The sequence below is a fragment of the Octodon degus genome, unplaced genomic scaffold (genome assembly GCF_000260255.1).
Source record: "Octodon degus isolate 3935 unplaced genomic scaffold, OctDeg1.0 scaffold00050, whole genome shotgun sequence".
Classification (NCBI taxonomy): Eukaryota; Metazoa; Chordata; class Mammalia; order Rodentia; family Octodontidae; genus Octodon; species Octodon degus.
Window position 1 is genome coordinate 8621136 of NW_004524626.1, and position 16850 is coordinate 8637985.

General features: G+C 52.6%; 1 protein-coding gene across 2 annotated transcripts; it reads right to left on the minus strand.

The window, feature by feature from the left end:
• Positions 1-133: 133 nt before the first annotated feature.
• Positions 134-10361, minus strand: Ubxn6 (UBX domain protein 6). Of its 2 annotated transcripts, none has more exons than XM_004632753.2 (11): positions 10175-10360; positions 7677-7840; positions 7268-7332; positions 6561-6689; positions 3399-3496; positions 2996-3071; positions 2290-2374; positions 1987-2209; positions 1775-1905; positions 1540-1688; positions 134-623 (listed from the first exon to the last, which is right to left on the minus strand). In XM_004632753.2, exons 1-11 carry the CDS (start codon positions 10255-10257, stop codon positions 495-497), a joined length of 1332 nt encoding a protein of 443 aa, XP_004632810.1. In that variant the 5' UTR covers positions 10258-10360; the 3' UTR covers positions 134-494. The 2 variants fall into 2 exon arrangements, with proteins under 2 accessions (XP_004632810.1, XP_023572704.1); XM_023716936.1 differs by having other exon boundaries at positions 534-623; positions 1540-1692; positions 1771-1905; positions 10175-10361.
• Positions 10362-16850: the final 6489 nt, after the last annotated feature.

The window sequence follows — 16850 nt, forward strand, 5'->3', positions numbered from 1 at the left end:
AAACCAGACCAATAAAGCAAACAAAGGGACCCCTGTATTCTGGTGTGGGCCAGCTCAGAGGGTGACATCTGGTTTGAAAACCTGCCCTGAAGCCACCTGCCCTGCACCACGATTTAAGTAACCAGAAGAAACTGTATTCAAATATTTATTTAGGTTTATAAGTTAGAAGTTACAGATTTATGTTCTCAGGGCAGCACCTCTTCATCTTCAGCCAACTTCTGCAGTGGCACCAACCCCAGTGCTGGATGGAAGCTATGTCCACGCAGTCCGTGCAGCTCTGCCCTGGGGCTCCGGGACACGGGCATGGAGCTGCCCCACGGTGACCCCAGGGACCAAGTCTCCACGAGCCTGAATCTACATCCTCACAGCCAGCCAGTGCCTCCCGTCTGGGGGCTCGCACCAAGCAGGTGCTTCCAGAGGCGGCTCACAGCCTGGGAGAGGGACAGGGACAAGCGAGAAGACAGACCCGGGGAGAAGCCAACTCTGCCTTTATTTCAGGAGAGCTGCTCAATGGCCTCCAGGAGCTCCGGTTTCAGGATGGAAGACTCCGGCTCTGCCCCCGCGGCCCTGATGTCTTCCAGCACAGCTGCATCCCATGAGAAGGTCAGGAGGGCTGAGGGTACCTGGCGGGGTGGTCAGACTGTCACCTTTTTCCCAAAGGACAGCACAGAATACAGTGGGCTGTTCACACAGGGAGTCCCCCACAGAGGTGACTGGGGCACAGGGGGCCTAGGCCTTGCTGAATTCCTCTGAGGCTCCACCAATAAGCCCCTGCACATTCTTTTTAATGTATTTGGTACAGGGTCTCATTATGCAGCTTAAACTCATAGTGATCCTGTCTCAAGCCTCCCCCGCACTGGGATTGCAGACATGTACCAACACATCTGGTTTGGTGGTGGGATCAGTGCACCCAGGGGTGGGGTGGGTGTAGCATGTAGTGCTGGGGACCAAACTGCAGGCTCTACACTCGCCTAAGCAGGTGTCTAGTCTACTGAGCTATCTTGCTGGCCCAACCTCCTGTGTATCTTAATTCCACTTGGTTCTGCCCCTCAAGAGAATAGAGAGGTGGGTGTGGTGCTCCACACCATCCCGGCATTCAGGAGGCTGAGGCAGGAGAACTGAGTTTGAGGCCAGCCAGGCCCGCCCTCCACTCCAGGAAGGAAAATGGCCACCACTACAGACTCACTGGAGAACACACAGCAGGCCAAGGTAATGGTGGGATTCTTTTGGGAGGATGGGGTCTATGTACCAGGACTATACATTGGACTACAGACCTCGCCCTTTGTATTTTTCAAGGCAATCTTATTAAGCCTTGAAATTATTCCAACTCAAGATCCTCCTGCCGCAGCCTCCTGGAATGCTGAGATCACACAGGTAGGGACAACCATGCGGGTAGAATTCAAACAAAGGAGCTAGGCCCAGGCTCTCCTCCCAACTGCCAACCTAGGGGCCTCCTTTCTCTTCAGGGCCAGCAACCCAGCTCCCAGGGTCTGCTGCACAATAAACCCATTTCCCAACCCACTGCAGCCCCTCACTGACCAGCCCACACTCATTCAAGGCCACGTTCTCATCTTCAGCCAACTTCTGTCCGCCAGAGACCAGCAGTTCAAAAGGCAGCCAATCGCTCTGCAAGGCCCCTCGCACGAACTCATACAGTGCTGACAGCCGCTCCCGGGCATAGAAGGTCCCTGCAGGTCAGCATGGTTAGCTGCAGGGCGCAGGCAGGCAGGCAGAACCCCACTGGGCCGCCCCACCCACCGGCTCACCCACTTACCCTGTAGCAGGCAGCCATCCGGCAGGCGCACGCGCAGCAACGTATAGTTGTATTTCCGCAGCTCCCGGTGCTCCTCCTTCTCCCGCATAGCCTTAGTGCGCAGCATACTCAGCCGCTCCACTGCATCAGCCCTGAGAGCACACAGCATGGATGTCAAGCATGGGTAGGGCCCAGGACCCGCCTGCCCACCAAACCACACGTGCCCGGCCTACCGGAGCCTCTGCTCCCGCTTGAGCTCCTCCGCTGTGAGGTTGAAGAAGTCCCCAGGTAAATCAAAGTGCGAAGCCAGAGGGGAGGGCTGGAAGACCCGGCGCTGGCGGTCCAGCTGGGCCCGCACAGGCTCTGCAGCCAGCAGCTGCTCGCGGTGCCGTGCCAGGTTCTGTGGCTGCGCCCGTGCAGCCTCACTCAGCACATAGAACTCCTCCTCTGCGCCCTCTTCAAGAACATGCATGGGGTCACTGCACCGCCCTGGTGGTCCCCACCTTCAGCTCAGGCTGCTGGTCCCCTCTGCTCACCCTGATCCAGAATGGGCAGCAGCATCTTCTGGAAACCAATGGCCTCAAAAAATTCCTGTGTTCCTTCCAGACAGGTGATGCGCTCCTGGGGGTGAGACAGAGGTCACTTAAGAAGCCTCCTCCTCTGCCCAGGCCACACTACTCCTGCCCAGACTGAGAGCACACATGCTGAGCCATTTTTCTGTTTATTTTGATACAAGGTCTCACTGAATTGCCAAGGCTGGCCTCAAACTCAGTTCTCCTGCCTCAGCCTCCTGAGTGCCTGGATGATGGCATGGAGCACCATACCCAGCTCCAAACATGCTACTCTAAGGGAGCAGAGACTGCAGCCTGCACCAGCGCCTCGGAGGCAATGGGGACTGGCCGACCACCAGGGCCTGAAGAGCAGGCCTCAGGGCAGAGTGCCCTATGTATGCTGTCCTCTCCTGTTTTGGCCACCACCATGGGTCTCCAGAGAGAAGAGCAGCAGGGAGGCAGGGCTGGGTCCCCTGGACAGGAGAGGCAGAGGGCTGCACCCCACCACACTCCAGGGAGCCCCGTCTGTGTCTGCATGAAACCCACCTCACTTGGTTGTGTTCTTAGAGAATTCAAACTCAGAAGTCACCTGTCTGGGGAGGAAAAGCTACCCCATGCACCCCTCCAGAACCTGTACTCAGTCCCCAGTGTCCAGGTCCCAGCCACATGCTAAGGACAAGGTGCAGCCCACCTGGAACACCTTGTTCTGCAGCTTGATCCTCTGGTACTTCTCCTCCTCCGGGTGCAGGTGGATGTTGTCCAGGTACCTGGGGAGGACAGTATGGGGCTCAGGCCTGCCAGTGCCTCGGCTTCTGAACTTCCCCACTGGGTTAAAAGCCACTGTGCTGATGCCCCAGGGAACACGTCCCCACCACAGTCCCCCGGTAGTTACTGCCCTAGAAGGCAGTGGCTGATCCCACTGGGGGAAATGGATGGAGCCAGACAACAGCCATCACCTGGGCCGCTCACCAGACCCTGTCCCCATCACGAGTCCCCTGGATGCCTTGCAAGGGAGCCACCAATTCCTCAGAGCTGTCTCACCAACAGGTAAACTGAGGCACAAGTGGCCCGACCCCTCCCCAGGGCTTGCTCACTTGGCGATGGTATCCACGCCTAGCTTCACCTTGTCCCGGTCTCTGTTGAACGTGTGGATCTTCATGATCGAGGCGGCCACAGGGTCAGTGGAGAAGTGCTGGGGAAGGGGAGAGGCTGAGGCAACGCTCACACTGCTGCCCAGGGACAGGAATGGTGACAGCAACAGTGCTGATGGTGCACTTGGGGCAGGGCCACGTTGACCTGAAGCCTGTGGGGACCCAGCCCTGCCACCCTGTTGCTCTCCCCTCTGGAGACCGACAGTGGTGGCCAAAACGGGAGAGGAAACAAAGCTGGAGGTGGGCTGCCTAGCACGCACAGGCCTCAGGCTCCATCCCCAGCACCACAAGACGAGACAGGCAAGCTCGCCTTGGCTGACTTCTGGGGCTGATGTGGCCAGAGTTCTGCCCACAGTCTGACTTAGAGCCTCAGCAACTCCAGTCCTTCAGGCCTTGGGGCCCACTCTTAACACCACCATGCAGCCTGCCAAGGCATACTCTGGCTGTGCAGTAATGAGATACACAGAGGTGGCAAGTCCCTCACAGGGCACACAGCAGGCAGATGGCAAGGGGGATGCACATGAGTGTGTAATCCCTGACATCTACACAGAACTGGAGGAAGCCAGACACACCAGCCCCTTCCCTGGGCCTACCTGCTCCCTTGGGGATTGGGGCAGTCATAGCTGGAACCCTGGAAGCCCCAGATGCCAGCTGGAGCCCAAGAACAGGACACCTGAGGACAACAGAGCCATCATGCTCCTTACAGTCCACAGCCAGCCACGGCATCATGACCTGGACCCAGGCTGGATGATGGGGGAGGACGGCAGCCCTGTGATGGGCTCTCCTCCACAGGGGAGCCACATGGCGATCACAGGGGCTGGGTGTCAAAGGTCGGACTTCCTTCACATCTCTCAGTAGCATAAATGCTCCTGCTCTACCAGGCTGAGAAAACTGAACAGGTCTGGGGGTAAAGGAAAAGCACCTCACACTGCATTTGGGGATGAGCTTCAGCTGGGTTAGGGCTTCTGAACATTCAGACAGGTAAGATGGAACACAGGATAAAGTAGAAGACACTAGGAAACGCATGGAAGAATCATTTTAGCATGAGATAGGAAAGGCATTCCTAAGTAAGACCTGGAAGCCATGAAGTCCACAGAGACCACAAATTCCTACCTGGCAAAGCGACTAAGCAGAAAATACTGAGCTAGAGAATATGTACAAATAGGCAAAAGTCTAGCTTCACTAATATGTACAGTGCCTACAAGTCAATACGAAAAAACAAGTACACAGTGAAAAACTGTACAAGACATGATGTCATGGGGCCGGGGAGATGGCTCAGTAGCCTAAGCGCTTCCCTGGCAAACTCAAGGGCCTGAGTTCAATACCCGGTCCTGCCACAAAAAAAAAAAAAGATGGGCTGGAGAGATGGCTCAGTGGTCTAAAGCACCTACTTGGAACAAGCTTGACAAAGCATAGGGACCGCGGTTCAATCCCCCAGCACCACATGCCAGCCAGCCCTGCCCCCTCGTGGACTGAGCTGGCCACACACACACACAATAAATAAATGTTAAAATAAATAAATAATTTAAAAAAAAAAAAAAGACATGATGTCATGAAAACATGGCCAATCCAACTCAAAGGAATGCAAACCAAATCTTCCCTAAGACACCGATTTCACCTATCAATCTGGGTGAAAATCAACAAGTGGTGGCCTGCAGGGAGAGTGAGAGAAGGCCGCTTTCTCCAGCCGTGCTAGAGGGACTGAATTGGGATGACCCAGAAGGAGTCGCCTGGGTAGAGGTCCAGATCACCATCAAGGATGTCCTCTGTCCCGACGCTCTGGCTTTTGCCTTTTGCAACTGAGCCTGCAGGGTCAAGTGCTACATGGGGAAGCTTTTCCATTGGGTAGCTGCTCCTGCAGACAAAAGCTTGGCAATGGCCAATAAACCCAGGTGGTTTTAACGTCACGTAAAACCTACAGAATGATGCAGCATGTAGCCCTGGGAACCACCCACAGGAATACAGAACCGTCCTCAAAGTCCAGCCTAGAAAAGAACAGAGAAGGGAGGCGAAGAGAATGCAACAATGCTCTTGTTATCACCTGGCTATGTGGGGAGGTAGCAGATGCCCAACTGAACAAGGATACCACGCGCCAGGGCCTGTGACTATGACCGAAGTCACGGCTGAGGGGGATGAAGGTGGCAGGCCTTGAAACACGAAGAGCACCTGTCTATTCCAGGCACCACTGTCCATGTAAGCAGAAGGGCCCAGGAGGGGGAAAGAGAAGCAAAGAGGTGCAGCTTGGCCTGGCACTGCCAGCTTGGAAGATGGAAGAGGACATGGGTCGGGGCTGCAGCGTTCTTTAGGGGCTGGGACTTGTAACAGCCATCAGGAACTCAGACCCCAGGGAAAGTTTATCTAGCATTTTGTGTTAATACTGCAATTTTTCTTTTCTTTTTTTGCAATACAGGGATGAAACCCAAGGCCTGCTCACTGACACCCCCAGCCCTTTTTATTATTTTTTAACTGTCTCTAACAATTAAAAAGCTAAAGGTCTCGCTAACTTGCTCAGGCTGGAGTTGAAGTCTCACTCCTACTCTAGCCTGTCCACAGTGCTAGGAATACAGCCATGTGACATCATGCCCAGCTGCAATTTTCCTCTTTCTTTCTTCAATGTATTTAGTGCAGGGTCTACAGGGTCTCACTGCACAGATCAGACTCATAGTGATCCTCCTGTTTTCAGCCTCCCAAGCGCTGGGAAAACAGGCGCAGGCCACACACCCAGTCTAATTTTTATTTACAGTATAAAACTATTTCCAATTAAAAGCTAAAGGAAAAACATTCCCAGGGAGGTTTTTCCTGTGCTGATGCAGTACTCCACAGTTTCCATGTTAAACACAAATCTCTTTCCATGGACACCACAGCCAGTGTCGGGAGACTTCTGTGCCGCCCGCCAAGGGGCACCTCAGAGACAGACCTAACCTACTCTTGGGGACTCCATCATCTGCTCTTGTGAGCCTGAATGAATATGTGACACACGTAAGTGTCCCTTTTAGATAACAGAGGCAAAAACAAGCTGAGTGCCACAGGCAGCTGCCTGGCCCCATACAGGTGCTGTAGTTCCTGCGGCCTGAGGGTGGCATGGAGTTAGGTGTGACCACTCACCGACAGAATGGCCTCTCGGATGTGAGCATCCCGCTGGTCCTTCCGCAGAGTGGCCCCCGTGAGCGGGCAGGTGAAGTATACACCAGACACGGGCAGGTGGGTGCCATCTTCCTCTTTGGGTCCAGGTACCTGTGGGCAAAGGTATCTAGGCCTGGCCTGTGGGCAGAGCCCTCCAGAGCCACAGCGTGCAGGGGGCCTTTAGAGCCCCAGCACTGCCTTCCACCCGGTCCTCTTGGCTGAGGGCTTCCTGGTATCCCAGGCTGTAAGGTATCCCTCCCGTCTCTGCTGCCTCACAATTCACCAAGAAGAGGGAAAGACACACCCCCAGCAGCTGTCTGTGCAACCCCAATCTCTCCCTGCGCCTAGGTTCTAGGCTATATCCAGGTCTTCCGTTCTGAATCCACACACACTGGTCCCACTCCTTCCCTGCCAGTGCCAATGTGCATGTGTCCCTGAGGAGCCAACTCACCTCTATGAACTTATTTTCTCTGAAATGTGGGAGCTACGCCCTCAGCCGCCTGCAGGGGCCATGAGGAGGGGCTTGGGGCTAACCTGGCTGGCTCAGCCTCCACTCACTGCAGTTCTCACCACACACCCGCAGCCCAACCAGGCTGCCACATACTGAGGGGCTCCCAACTGCGCTGGTGCCCCGAGGCAACTCTGCACACAGCCCTCCCACATGGCCCTCGGTCTGCAGGATGCCTTACCATGTTGGTCTCTGGGGCCTCCAGGCTGCCACTGACAGTCGCTTCTGCCTGAAGTTCCTTTTTCACTGAAAAAAGTACAGAGATGGGAGGGAATGAAGGCACCCTTATCCCCAGGGGCCCCAGCCCATGCTCCTAGGGACCAGGCGCCAGTTCTTCCCATGGGCTTTGCCTATTCCTGGCCCCACCTGACCTCATCTCACTCCTCCAAGGCCTGCAACCCAACCTTTTTCAAGAATTGTCCCTGTCACCTTGCCCCTAGCACGTCAGATACACTGCTGCCCAACCCTGTCTGGCCTCTGTGACTTCTAGCTGAGAAACTGCCCTGGAGGTGCTGGTCACATTACCATTTCCATTGCCCCCCCACACACACCAGGTCCCACACTTTGGCCTGAGGGCAGCCAACTCTCACCCTGGTTCCGGATAGAGTCCTGTGAAGAGGGGCCTCGGGCTCTAGGCTGCTTCTGCTCCAGTCGGGCCAGGGCAGCAGCAGCTGCCATCTGTGCCTCATCAGTGGGTCCCTGGCGGGGCTGCCTGGGGGCTGGCTGGCGTACCTTTTCCTTGGGGGCCTTCTCCCTGGACAGAGATGGGCAGTGAGCAGCCTCCTACAACAGCCAGTGTGGGACATTTGCCCCTCCTCGTTTCTACCCCATGCCCCATCAAACACAAAGCCCTGCAAGTGATTCTACACCTGGATTTCTGGCCTTGATAAGAGGATAAGTGCTTCTCTGTCAAACACAAGGATCTGAGTTCAATCCTTAAAAAAAAAAAAAAAAAAAAAAAAAAAGAGGGGGATAAGGGGGCATGAGATAGTGGATCTGCCCCTTAGGACAAATCTTGCCCCAGCCAGGCCTCTACATCCCAATCTATATAAAGGGCTAATGCTGCTAGGCACAGTGGCACATGCCTGTCATCCCTCCACAGAGGCTGAGGCAGGAGTGTCACAAGTTCAAGGCCAGCACAGACAGTTTAACAACTCAGCAAGACCATGTCTCAAGTATTTGTGGCCCAATCACTCTCAGTGTGCTCAAGAAGGATCCTTGCACAAATTTCATGGGATCTGCAGCAGTTAGCACAGTGTACTGTCAAAGCACCCATGGAACCTCCATAACCCCAGCGCTTTGCTCCACACTTGTCCCCAGGGCAGCATCAGCTAACTACAGCACTCTCTTCCACCTCACACTCCTTGTCCCTGGGGACCCTCCCAGACCCCAGAAGCTCCACCATCTCAGCACTAGGCTGACCTGGGCTTAGCCAGGATGCTTGGCAGCAACCTGCCTCCCCCAGCCTGCCAGTCTCCCTCTTGTCCTCCCAGGAAGAGGACCTCTGGGAGAGAAGTGATTCCTAGAGAAAGAGTGTCCCAAGATACCTCTACCAACCTGGCAGGGGCTCTACTGCCCGGAGTAGCCAGAAGGTCCTCCTGAGACCCAGGCCAGGGTCTGTACCCTCCCACTGCACATGTGGCAAACCCCCAAAGTCTCCTTCCCTCTGTCCACACTGGACTCCCTGTCCTGCTGCATACCAGTTCAGCAGGTCCCACTGCAAAGTCCTTGTGCTCCCTGTGCCTTCTGCCCAAGATGTGGCACCCAGGGTCCTGGGAGGGGCAGGAAGTAGGCTGCTGCAGAGGTGGAGGGGACTGACCGAAGTCCATGTGCTGAATCTGGCCACATCCCAGCTGGTGCTCAAACACCACCTTGTCAGAGGCCTCCTTAGAGCACCCTGGGGCAACCCTTATCCACCAGTTGGTCACTGAAGCCTGTCAGGCACCTGTCTCTGTCTACACCTAGGACTTCCCAAGGGTCTCACTCAGATGTGTCCCTCACACACCATGCTCCACCTCCCTGCCTCTCCTAGACATATACGTTCCTCCCATACCCTATCCCTCAGATACCTTTAGGGACATCACTGGATCTCCCAGACTCTTCTCTGTCCTTCCAGTGCTCCAATGCCAGGGCCCAGGAGCCCTACTCCCGGAACACTAAATCTCACATAACATGCCAGGATCTGGGCCATTCCTGTTCCTCGAGGCACAGCCCCAGATCTATGGTCACCTAGATTCTCCAGACCCATCTGAGAAGAATTTTTTTTTTGGCTGGCTCAGGCTGCCTTAAGGGCGTGTCTGGTGGGGCATGTAGTGCTGGGGATTGAACCGAAGTCCTTTACCCGACTGATTTTTTTTTTTTTTTTAAGTTTTAGGGAAAGGTCTAAAGGATGTTCAGGGTCTCACTACTAGATCGGACTCATAGTGATCCGCCTACAGCCTCCCAAGAGCTGGGATTACAGGCGCACAGCACCACGCCCAGTCTCCTCTGACTGATTTGGCTCAAGAAGCCCTTTAGACCACTGAGCTAACCCACCAGCCCCCTCTCCAGACCCATCTGGACCCCGTCCTCACCCAAAGGCCTGTCCCTTACTATTGGCTTCTTCCTCCAGTGTCCCACTACCCCCAAGTCCCTGCACCTTCACATCTTCCCATCCTCTTCCTACCCCATTCCCCAGCAGTTTCCTATAACGCCGACGCCCGCTCCATTTTGCCCCGCCGTGTTTCCCTTCCCCCATTGCCAGCCCTCTTGGGTACTAAACTACTCTCCACTCCCCGCCAAACATGACGCCCCTTTCTCCTAGCCCGAAGTATTTCCACTCCTTCAACTCCCATCTTCGGGTCTAACACTATCTCACTTTGTCCCGACCCCGCCTCCAAAGCCTCTACACCCCTACTCTCACGACTCACACCACGCCCACAAGACACCCAAATGCTCCGCCCCTCCATCCGCGGCCCCGAGATCTCCCAGCCGCCCCAATCGGGCCACCCCCTCCTCACTACCCCCTTACCCCGCCCCGTCCCGCCCCATCCCTCAGACTTTCGCCCGGCCTCCCCTGTCTTCCTCAGGCCCCGGCACGGTCACGCACCCTACAGAGTCTGTGAGTTTCTGACCAGGGCCTGCGCTCTTGAACTTGATGTCAGCCTTGATCTCCTGGAAGAATTTCTTCATGGTGGCTGCTAGCCCGGCGGCGGGGCGCCGCGGGGGGCGGGGGGGCACAGGGCCCAGTAGGGAAGAACCCGCGGGTCCTAACAACCGGAAAGAAAATACTGCTGCGCCGGAAGTCCCGCCTCCGCGAGGGGCTCACGTGACAATAGGCTCAGCGCGCCTCTCTAGCGCTCCGCTCCTCACTGGCCTGCGGTGTCCCCTCTGCACTCTGGAGCTACGTCTCGGTGGTTCCCCCCATCCGTTGCCAGGACGACCAGAAGCTTTTTTTTCTGCGTCCTCTATTGGCTTCCCAAGGGGTTGGCTGGAGAGGGAGGGCAGGCCGATTCCCGCCCCAAGGAGAAAGCAGGGGCCCTGCCCTTTGCCCTGCTGAAGAACCTGGCGCTCCTGTTTTTAGGCAAGAAAGTCCCAATTCAATGGGACGACATTCGAGGTTCCCACGACTCACTGTAGTTTGGACCCCAGCAACTACCCCACAAACCCTGTTTTTGCCTTTTTCAGTACTGAGAATGGAACCTATGACCTTTGCGCGGGGAGATATCCCAAGCCCAGTCTTATTTTTCATTTTCAGACGGGGGCTTGCTAAGTGGCCATGTTGCCCAGGTTAGTCTAGAATTACGATCCTCCTGCCTTAGCTTCCTGCACCGCTGAGATCACAGGTGTGGGCCGCTCTGTTGGAGAGAATGCGCTGATCGGGCCTTGGGGTCAGCTTGGGCAGCCGAGACAGACATGAGCCGACAGAGACACCCAAAGCTCAGCGGAGGGATTGGAGGGAGGCAGGCGAGTCCTCAGGCAGGGGCGGCTTCCCGACCGGGAGACTGCACCAAGCAAGCCTCGAAGGACTTTTTGGGGGCCAGGGCGGCTGGAATAGGACATCAAAACCAGACATGAAGGGTGGAGGGCTCCAGTCCCCGAGGGCCTTCAAAATAGAAGATCAAAGATTCTCCCAAAAGGTTGAAAGGGATCTGATCCAAACAGAGCAGCCCAGATTTTAATCATCCTCGGCTTCTGTTTCCTGTCTGTGAAATTAGGATAAGAATAGCACGAGTCCCGTAGGATGGTAACGGTGATCATGCCGTTAGACAGTTCTCAATAAATGTCAGATCATGATTTACTGCTTCAATATTACTTGAGTGTCTCCTCTGTACAACAGTGAAAGAAATAGACAAAATTGTCTGCCCACCTGGAGCACAGTTTTTGGTTTTTTTTTTTTAAAGTGAAAGGAGGGAAGGCATACAGAAAATTAAGGTCAGGGCGGAAATTGTTATAGGAAAGAACCTGGCAGAGGGGCAGGAACAGAGCCAGGAACTATAAAAGGACATGTTCTCCTTATTTGGTGTTGGGAATAAAACAGGGTAGGGGGTCATTGTGCTTGCTAAGCGAGTGCTTTAACACTAAACTTTCTTTCTTTTTTTCTTTTCTTTTTTTGTTTTGTTTTGTTTTTTGGTTTTATTTTGGCAGGCTCAGCCACCCTGAGGGCAGGGCTGGCGCGGGCATATGGTGCTGAGAATTGAACTGCCGTCCACTGCACCTGCCTAAACTTGTGTAAGCAGGTGCTGTAGACCACTCGCTGGCCCCTAAACTTTTTTATATGTTTTTTTTGTTTTTTATATTTTATTTTATTTTTTGTGGGACCAGGGCTCAAACTTGGGACCTTGTGCATGCCAGGCAGGCACTTTTGCAACTGAGCTATGTATCTCTGGCCCCTAAACTTTTTTTTTTAATATTTTTAAAAATTTATTTATTTATTTATTTGGCAGAACCAGGGATTGAACTCAGGCCCCTGCGCTTGCCAGGGAAGCGCTTATTCCACTGAGCCATCTCCCCGGCCCCTTAAACTTTTTATTTCAAGACAAGACCTCACTAAATTGTTTAGTTGCATACCCAAGGCTTACACCTGGGATTCACCTATCTCAAAGGGCTGTAATCCCAGCACTCGGGAGGCTGAAGCAAGAGGATTCCCATGAGCCTGAGCCCAGCCTGGGTTTCATGGTGAGTTCAAGGCCAGCCTGAACTATGTAGCAAGACTTGTCTCCAAAAAAAGACCTTCCTGCCTCAGCCTCACAAGTAGTTGGAATTACAGGTTTGCCACATGACCCAACCCAAAAGGACATGTTTGGGGGCTGGGGAGATAGCTCACTAGAAAAAGCACTTGCTCGAGACAACCAGGGAAATCTGAAAATGCATCTTTGGCCATTCGATACAAAAATGAGCGGTTATTGTCCACAGTGATAATGGTGTGGTTATGTTTATAAGAGATGTGGGGGTTTTTTTGGCAGTATCAGGGATTGAACTCAGGACGTTGCACTTGACAGGCAGCTGCTTATGCCACTGAGCTATATCTCCAGTGCAAGGGATGTGTTTTAAGAGCCTGCCAGGGGGCCAGGGTGATGGCTCGGTGGAATAAGTGCTTCCCTGGCAAACGCAATGGCCTGAGTTCAATCCCTGGTTCCACAAGAAGAAGAAGAAGGAGAAGGGGAAGGGGAAGGGGAAGGAGAAGGAGAAGAAGAAGAAGAAGAAGAAGAAGAAGAAGAAGAAGAAGAAGAAGAAGAAGAAGAAGAAGAAGAAGAAGAAGAAAGAGCCCATCAGATAGCTCAGCTGACTAAAGTGCCTGCAAGCAGGCACAGGGGGAAAAAAAAGCAGACACAGGCCATTGCTTCCATCCCTGGGCCTGCCTTGCTGGCCCCGCCCCCGGGGTGCTCTGAGAGGCAATTGAGACTGGCTGTGGTGGCATGCCCCTGTAATCCCAGGGCTTGGGAGGATGTAAACAGGCGAATCCTACGAGTCGAATCTAGTAGTGAGATCCTGAACACCCTGTAGACCCTTCCCTAAAATACAAAGAGAGAGAGAGAGAGAGAGAGAGAGAGAGAGAGAGAGAGAGATGTGTTTTAATGTGCTTATGGGGGAAATATGCTTTCATGTGCTTTAAAAAACTCCACAAATGATCTGGGCAGGGTGGTACATGCCTGTTGTCCCATCTACTCAGGAGGCTGAGCCAGGAGGATTGCAAATTGGAGCCCAGCCTCAACTCTATTGAGTTTAGAGTCATTTATTTATTTATTCATTTGTTTTGAGCATGAACTTTTTTTTCCTTTGGTACCAGAGATTGAACTCAGGGCCTTGTGCTTGCCAGGCAGGCACTTGTCCAACCTGAACTCAATTGGACCCTGTCTCAGAAAAAAAATTTTGCCAGGGAGATGGCTCAGTGGAATAAGTGCCTCCTTGGCAAGCGCAAGGGCCTGAGTTCAATCCCCGGTTCAGCCAAAAATTAAAAATTAAAAAAAAAAACAAACTTTTTAAGCAGTAGGGGTGTGGCTCAGTGTGAAGTCCCTGGACTCAAGCTCTACTTTTTTTTATTCAGTTTTTAATTTAAATTAAGTTTATTGGTGTAATTCAAAGATATACATAATGATTATTTTTTAAAATTTTATTTTAGGGGCTGGTGAGATGGCTCAGTGGTCTAAAGCACCTACTTAGAACAAGTTTAGCAAAGCACAGGGACCACAGTTCAATCCCCCAGCACCACAGGCCAGCCAGCCTCGCCCCCTGGTGGGCTGAGTTGGCCACACACACACACACACACACACTTAGGCAGGAATTCATTTGGATCCATTTTCTCTGTAGACTAGCAAACATTTCCTGAGCATCTACTATGTGACAGGCCCATAGAAATGCAGCAAGAGGGGCTGGAGAGATGGCTCAGTGGTCTAAAGCACCTATTTAGAACAAGCTTAGCAAAGCACAGTAGACCGCGGTTCAATCCCCCAGCACCACATGCCAGCCAGCCCGGCCCCCTGGTGGGCTGAGCTGGCCACACACACACACACACACACACACACACACACACACACACAATAAATAAATGTAAAAAAAAAGAAATGCAGCAAGAGAGGCTGAGGCAGGAGGATCATTGCAAGTTCAAGACCAGCCTGCACTACAAAGTGAACTGAAGGTCAGCATGAACTGCATATTGAGACCCTGTCTCAAAAAAGACCAGAAAAAAAAAAAAAAATTGCAACAAGAAGCAAGACAAAGTAATGATTCCTGTTTAGTTTTATATTGGGTCAGAGTCTCTCTTAGTATGTTCTTTGAAATGGCCTTGAACTCCTGGGTTCCAGCTACATGCCTCAGCCTCCCACGTAGCTGGCACTACATGGAGGTGCGACTGTGCCCAAGGAGAGATGCGCTTAAGTAGATGAGGCAGGTGTCAGATACTGAATGGAGGAGACCTTGGAAGGGGATGAGGGACCTAACCACGGGTCAACTAGGAAAAGGGCATTCCACACAGCACGTGCAAAGGCCCTACGGTGGGTTCATTTACAGAATACTGCGCCCAGAGTAGTGCAAGGAAGACCAAAGAAAATTCTCTGCTAGAGCAAATGCTGTACGCCTGCTCTTCATCTCCCAAGCTGTTCCACAGGCACAAGGCGCAGGTGTGGACAGAAGGCAACACGGGGCTGTTGTGTGGCTCAGTGGTAGAGAGCTTGCCTGGAAAGCACAAGGCCTCAAGTTCTGTACTGGGGTAAGGGGCACCCAAGGAGACATATTTGCAATTGCTATGCAACCAATTATCCCCAAATGGGGCCGGGGAGATAGCTCAGTAGAGTAAGTGCTTGCCTGGCAAGCGCAAGGTCCTGAGTTCAATCACTGGTATTGGGGGGATGGGGAAACAATTTTCCCTAAATGTAGCTGCTTTAAATAACATCATCTGCTAGTTTCTGTCTACAAGGAATCAGGATTTCAGTTAGATGTTTGAGTACAGCCCTGAAATCTGTGCATTATGGGCAGCTGAGGCAGGAGGACTGCTAATTCAAGTGTAGCCTGAGCAACTTATTATTATTATCACTATTATTTTGTATTTTAGGGAAGGGTCTCCATGTTGTTCAGAGTCTCACTACTAGATCGGACTCCTAGTGGTCTGGCTGTTCACAGCCTACCAAGAGCTGGGATTACAGGTGTGAACCACCATGCCCAGTCTCAATCACAGTCCCAGGGCGTCCCGGGGGCAGGGCTGGCACTGCAAGCCTGGGGATTGAACCTCTAGCCTCTGCACCTGCTTGCAGGCACTTTAATCCACTGAGCTATTTGGCCAGCCCAGCCTGAGCAAGATAAGAGAACCTTTCTCAAGATTTAAAAATAAAATAAGATCCTGTCTCAAGGGCTGGGGAGATAGCTCAGTAGAAGAAGCATTTGCCTGGCAAGCACAAGGTCCTGAGTTCAATCCCTGGTACCTCAGAGAGAGAGAGAGAGAGAGAGAGAGAGAGAGAGAGAGAGAGAGAGAGAGAGAGAGAGAGAGAGAGAGAGAGAGAGAGAGAGAGAACAGAAGATGAGAGGTGGAAAGAGGCTAAAGATACCCCGTTGTGTGCTGGGAGCTAGCTCAGTGGCATAAGCGCCTGCCTGACAAATGCAAGTTCCTGAGTTCAACCCCCGGCACTGGAAAAAAAATACCCAGTTGCCAGCTCTGCAGGTAGAGGAAGGGGCTGTAGGTCTGTGTCTAAGGTCCCTCTTGGACCCTGGGATAGTCAGGACCCAAATTGTCCCAGGAACCCCTGGGAGGACTTTAGTCCATTTAACCCTAACCCTAGATATTAGCCTTGTGAAATCTATTTCACACTTCTGACCTACACAGTGACTTAAAATTAAACGTGTTCACATTCTGCAGGTAGCAGCGGCAGGCTTCACCCCAGCATGCATGTTAGACAAGTGCTCTAGCACTGCACTGCCCCCCCCAGCTTTTTAATTTTGAGATAAGATCTCCCCACATTGCCTCATACTTTCGAACCTACAGCCTTAGCCTCCTGAGCATTAGAGGTGCGCACCACCACACTTGGCTTGCAATATACTTTTTTCTTTAAATGATAGTGGAGTTTAAACCCAGAGCCTTTGCGCAGAAGTACATCTTGGGCTGTTTGCTTAATGTCTTGGTTTTCAGAGGCAGGGTCTTGCTCTGTAGTACAGGGTGATCCTCCTGTCTCAGCCTCCCACGTAATACGATTATAGGAGTGCCTGCTGCGCCTGATTTTTTTATTTTTTTAAACGGAGTCTTGCTAAGTCTCTGAGCTGCTCAGCCCGGGCTCAAATTGCAGTCTTGTCCTAACCTCCCAGAGTGTTGTGTGTAGATTTGTAGTGTATTAGGTGGGGCTGCCCTAAAAAATATCACAGACTGAGTGGCTTCAACAGTAGATATTATCTTGCCAGGGAGATGGCTCAGTAGAATAAGCACTTCTTTTTTTTTTTTTGTGGAACCGGGATTGAACTCAGGCCCTTGCGCTTGCCAGGGAAGCGCTTATTCCACTGAGCCATCTTCCCGGCCCCAAGAATAAGCACTTCTCTGGCAAGTACAAGGGTCTGAGTTCAATCCCTGGTTCCGCAAAAACAAAAAAAAAAAAAAACCCAGTAGATATTTTCTCATCATTTGAGAAGCTTGGCGTCTGAGACCATGGTCAGGGCTGAGGAGAGCTCATTTTCTAGTTTTCAGAGGTAGCAACACCTCCTCATTTTGACTTCATACTTCAGAGATCACTCTGATGTCTGTCTGTCTGTCTGTCTCTCTCTCTCTCTCTCTCTCTCTCTCTCTCTCTCTCTCTCTCTCTCTCTCT

Bases quoted from the DNA above. Each gene is read 5' to 3' on its own strand.
- Ubxn6 (XM_004632753.2), bottom strand. From the start codon at position 10,257: ATGAAGAAATTCTTCCAGGAGATCAAGGCTGACATCAAGTTCAAGAGC. The intron at 3,497-6,560 runs GTGAGTGGTCAC...CCCCTTCCCCAG, and splicing joins TCCGAGAGGCCATTCTGTCG to CACTTCTCCACTGACCCTGT. The intron at 3,072-3,398 runs GTGAGCAAGCCC...TGTCCTCCCCAG, and splicing joins GGCGTGGATACCATCGCCAA to GTACCTGGACAACATCCACC.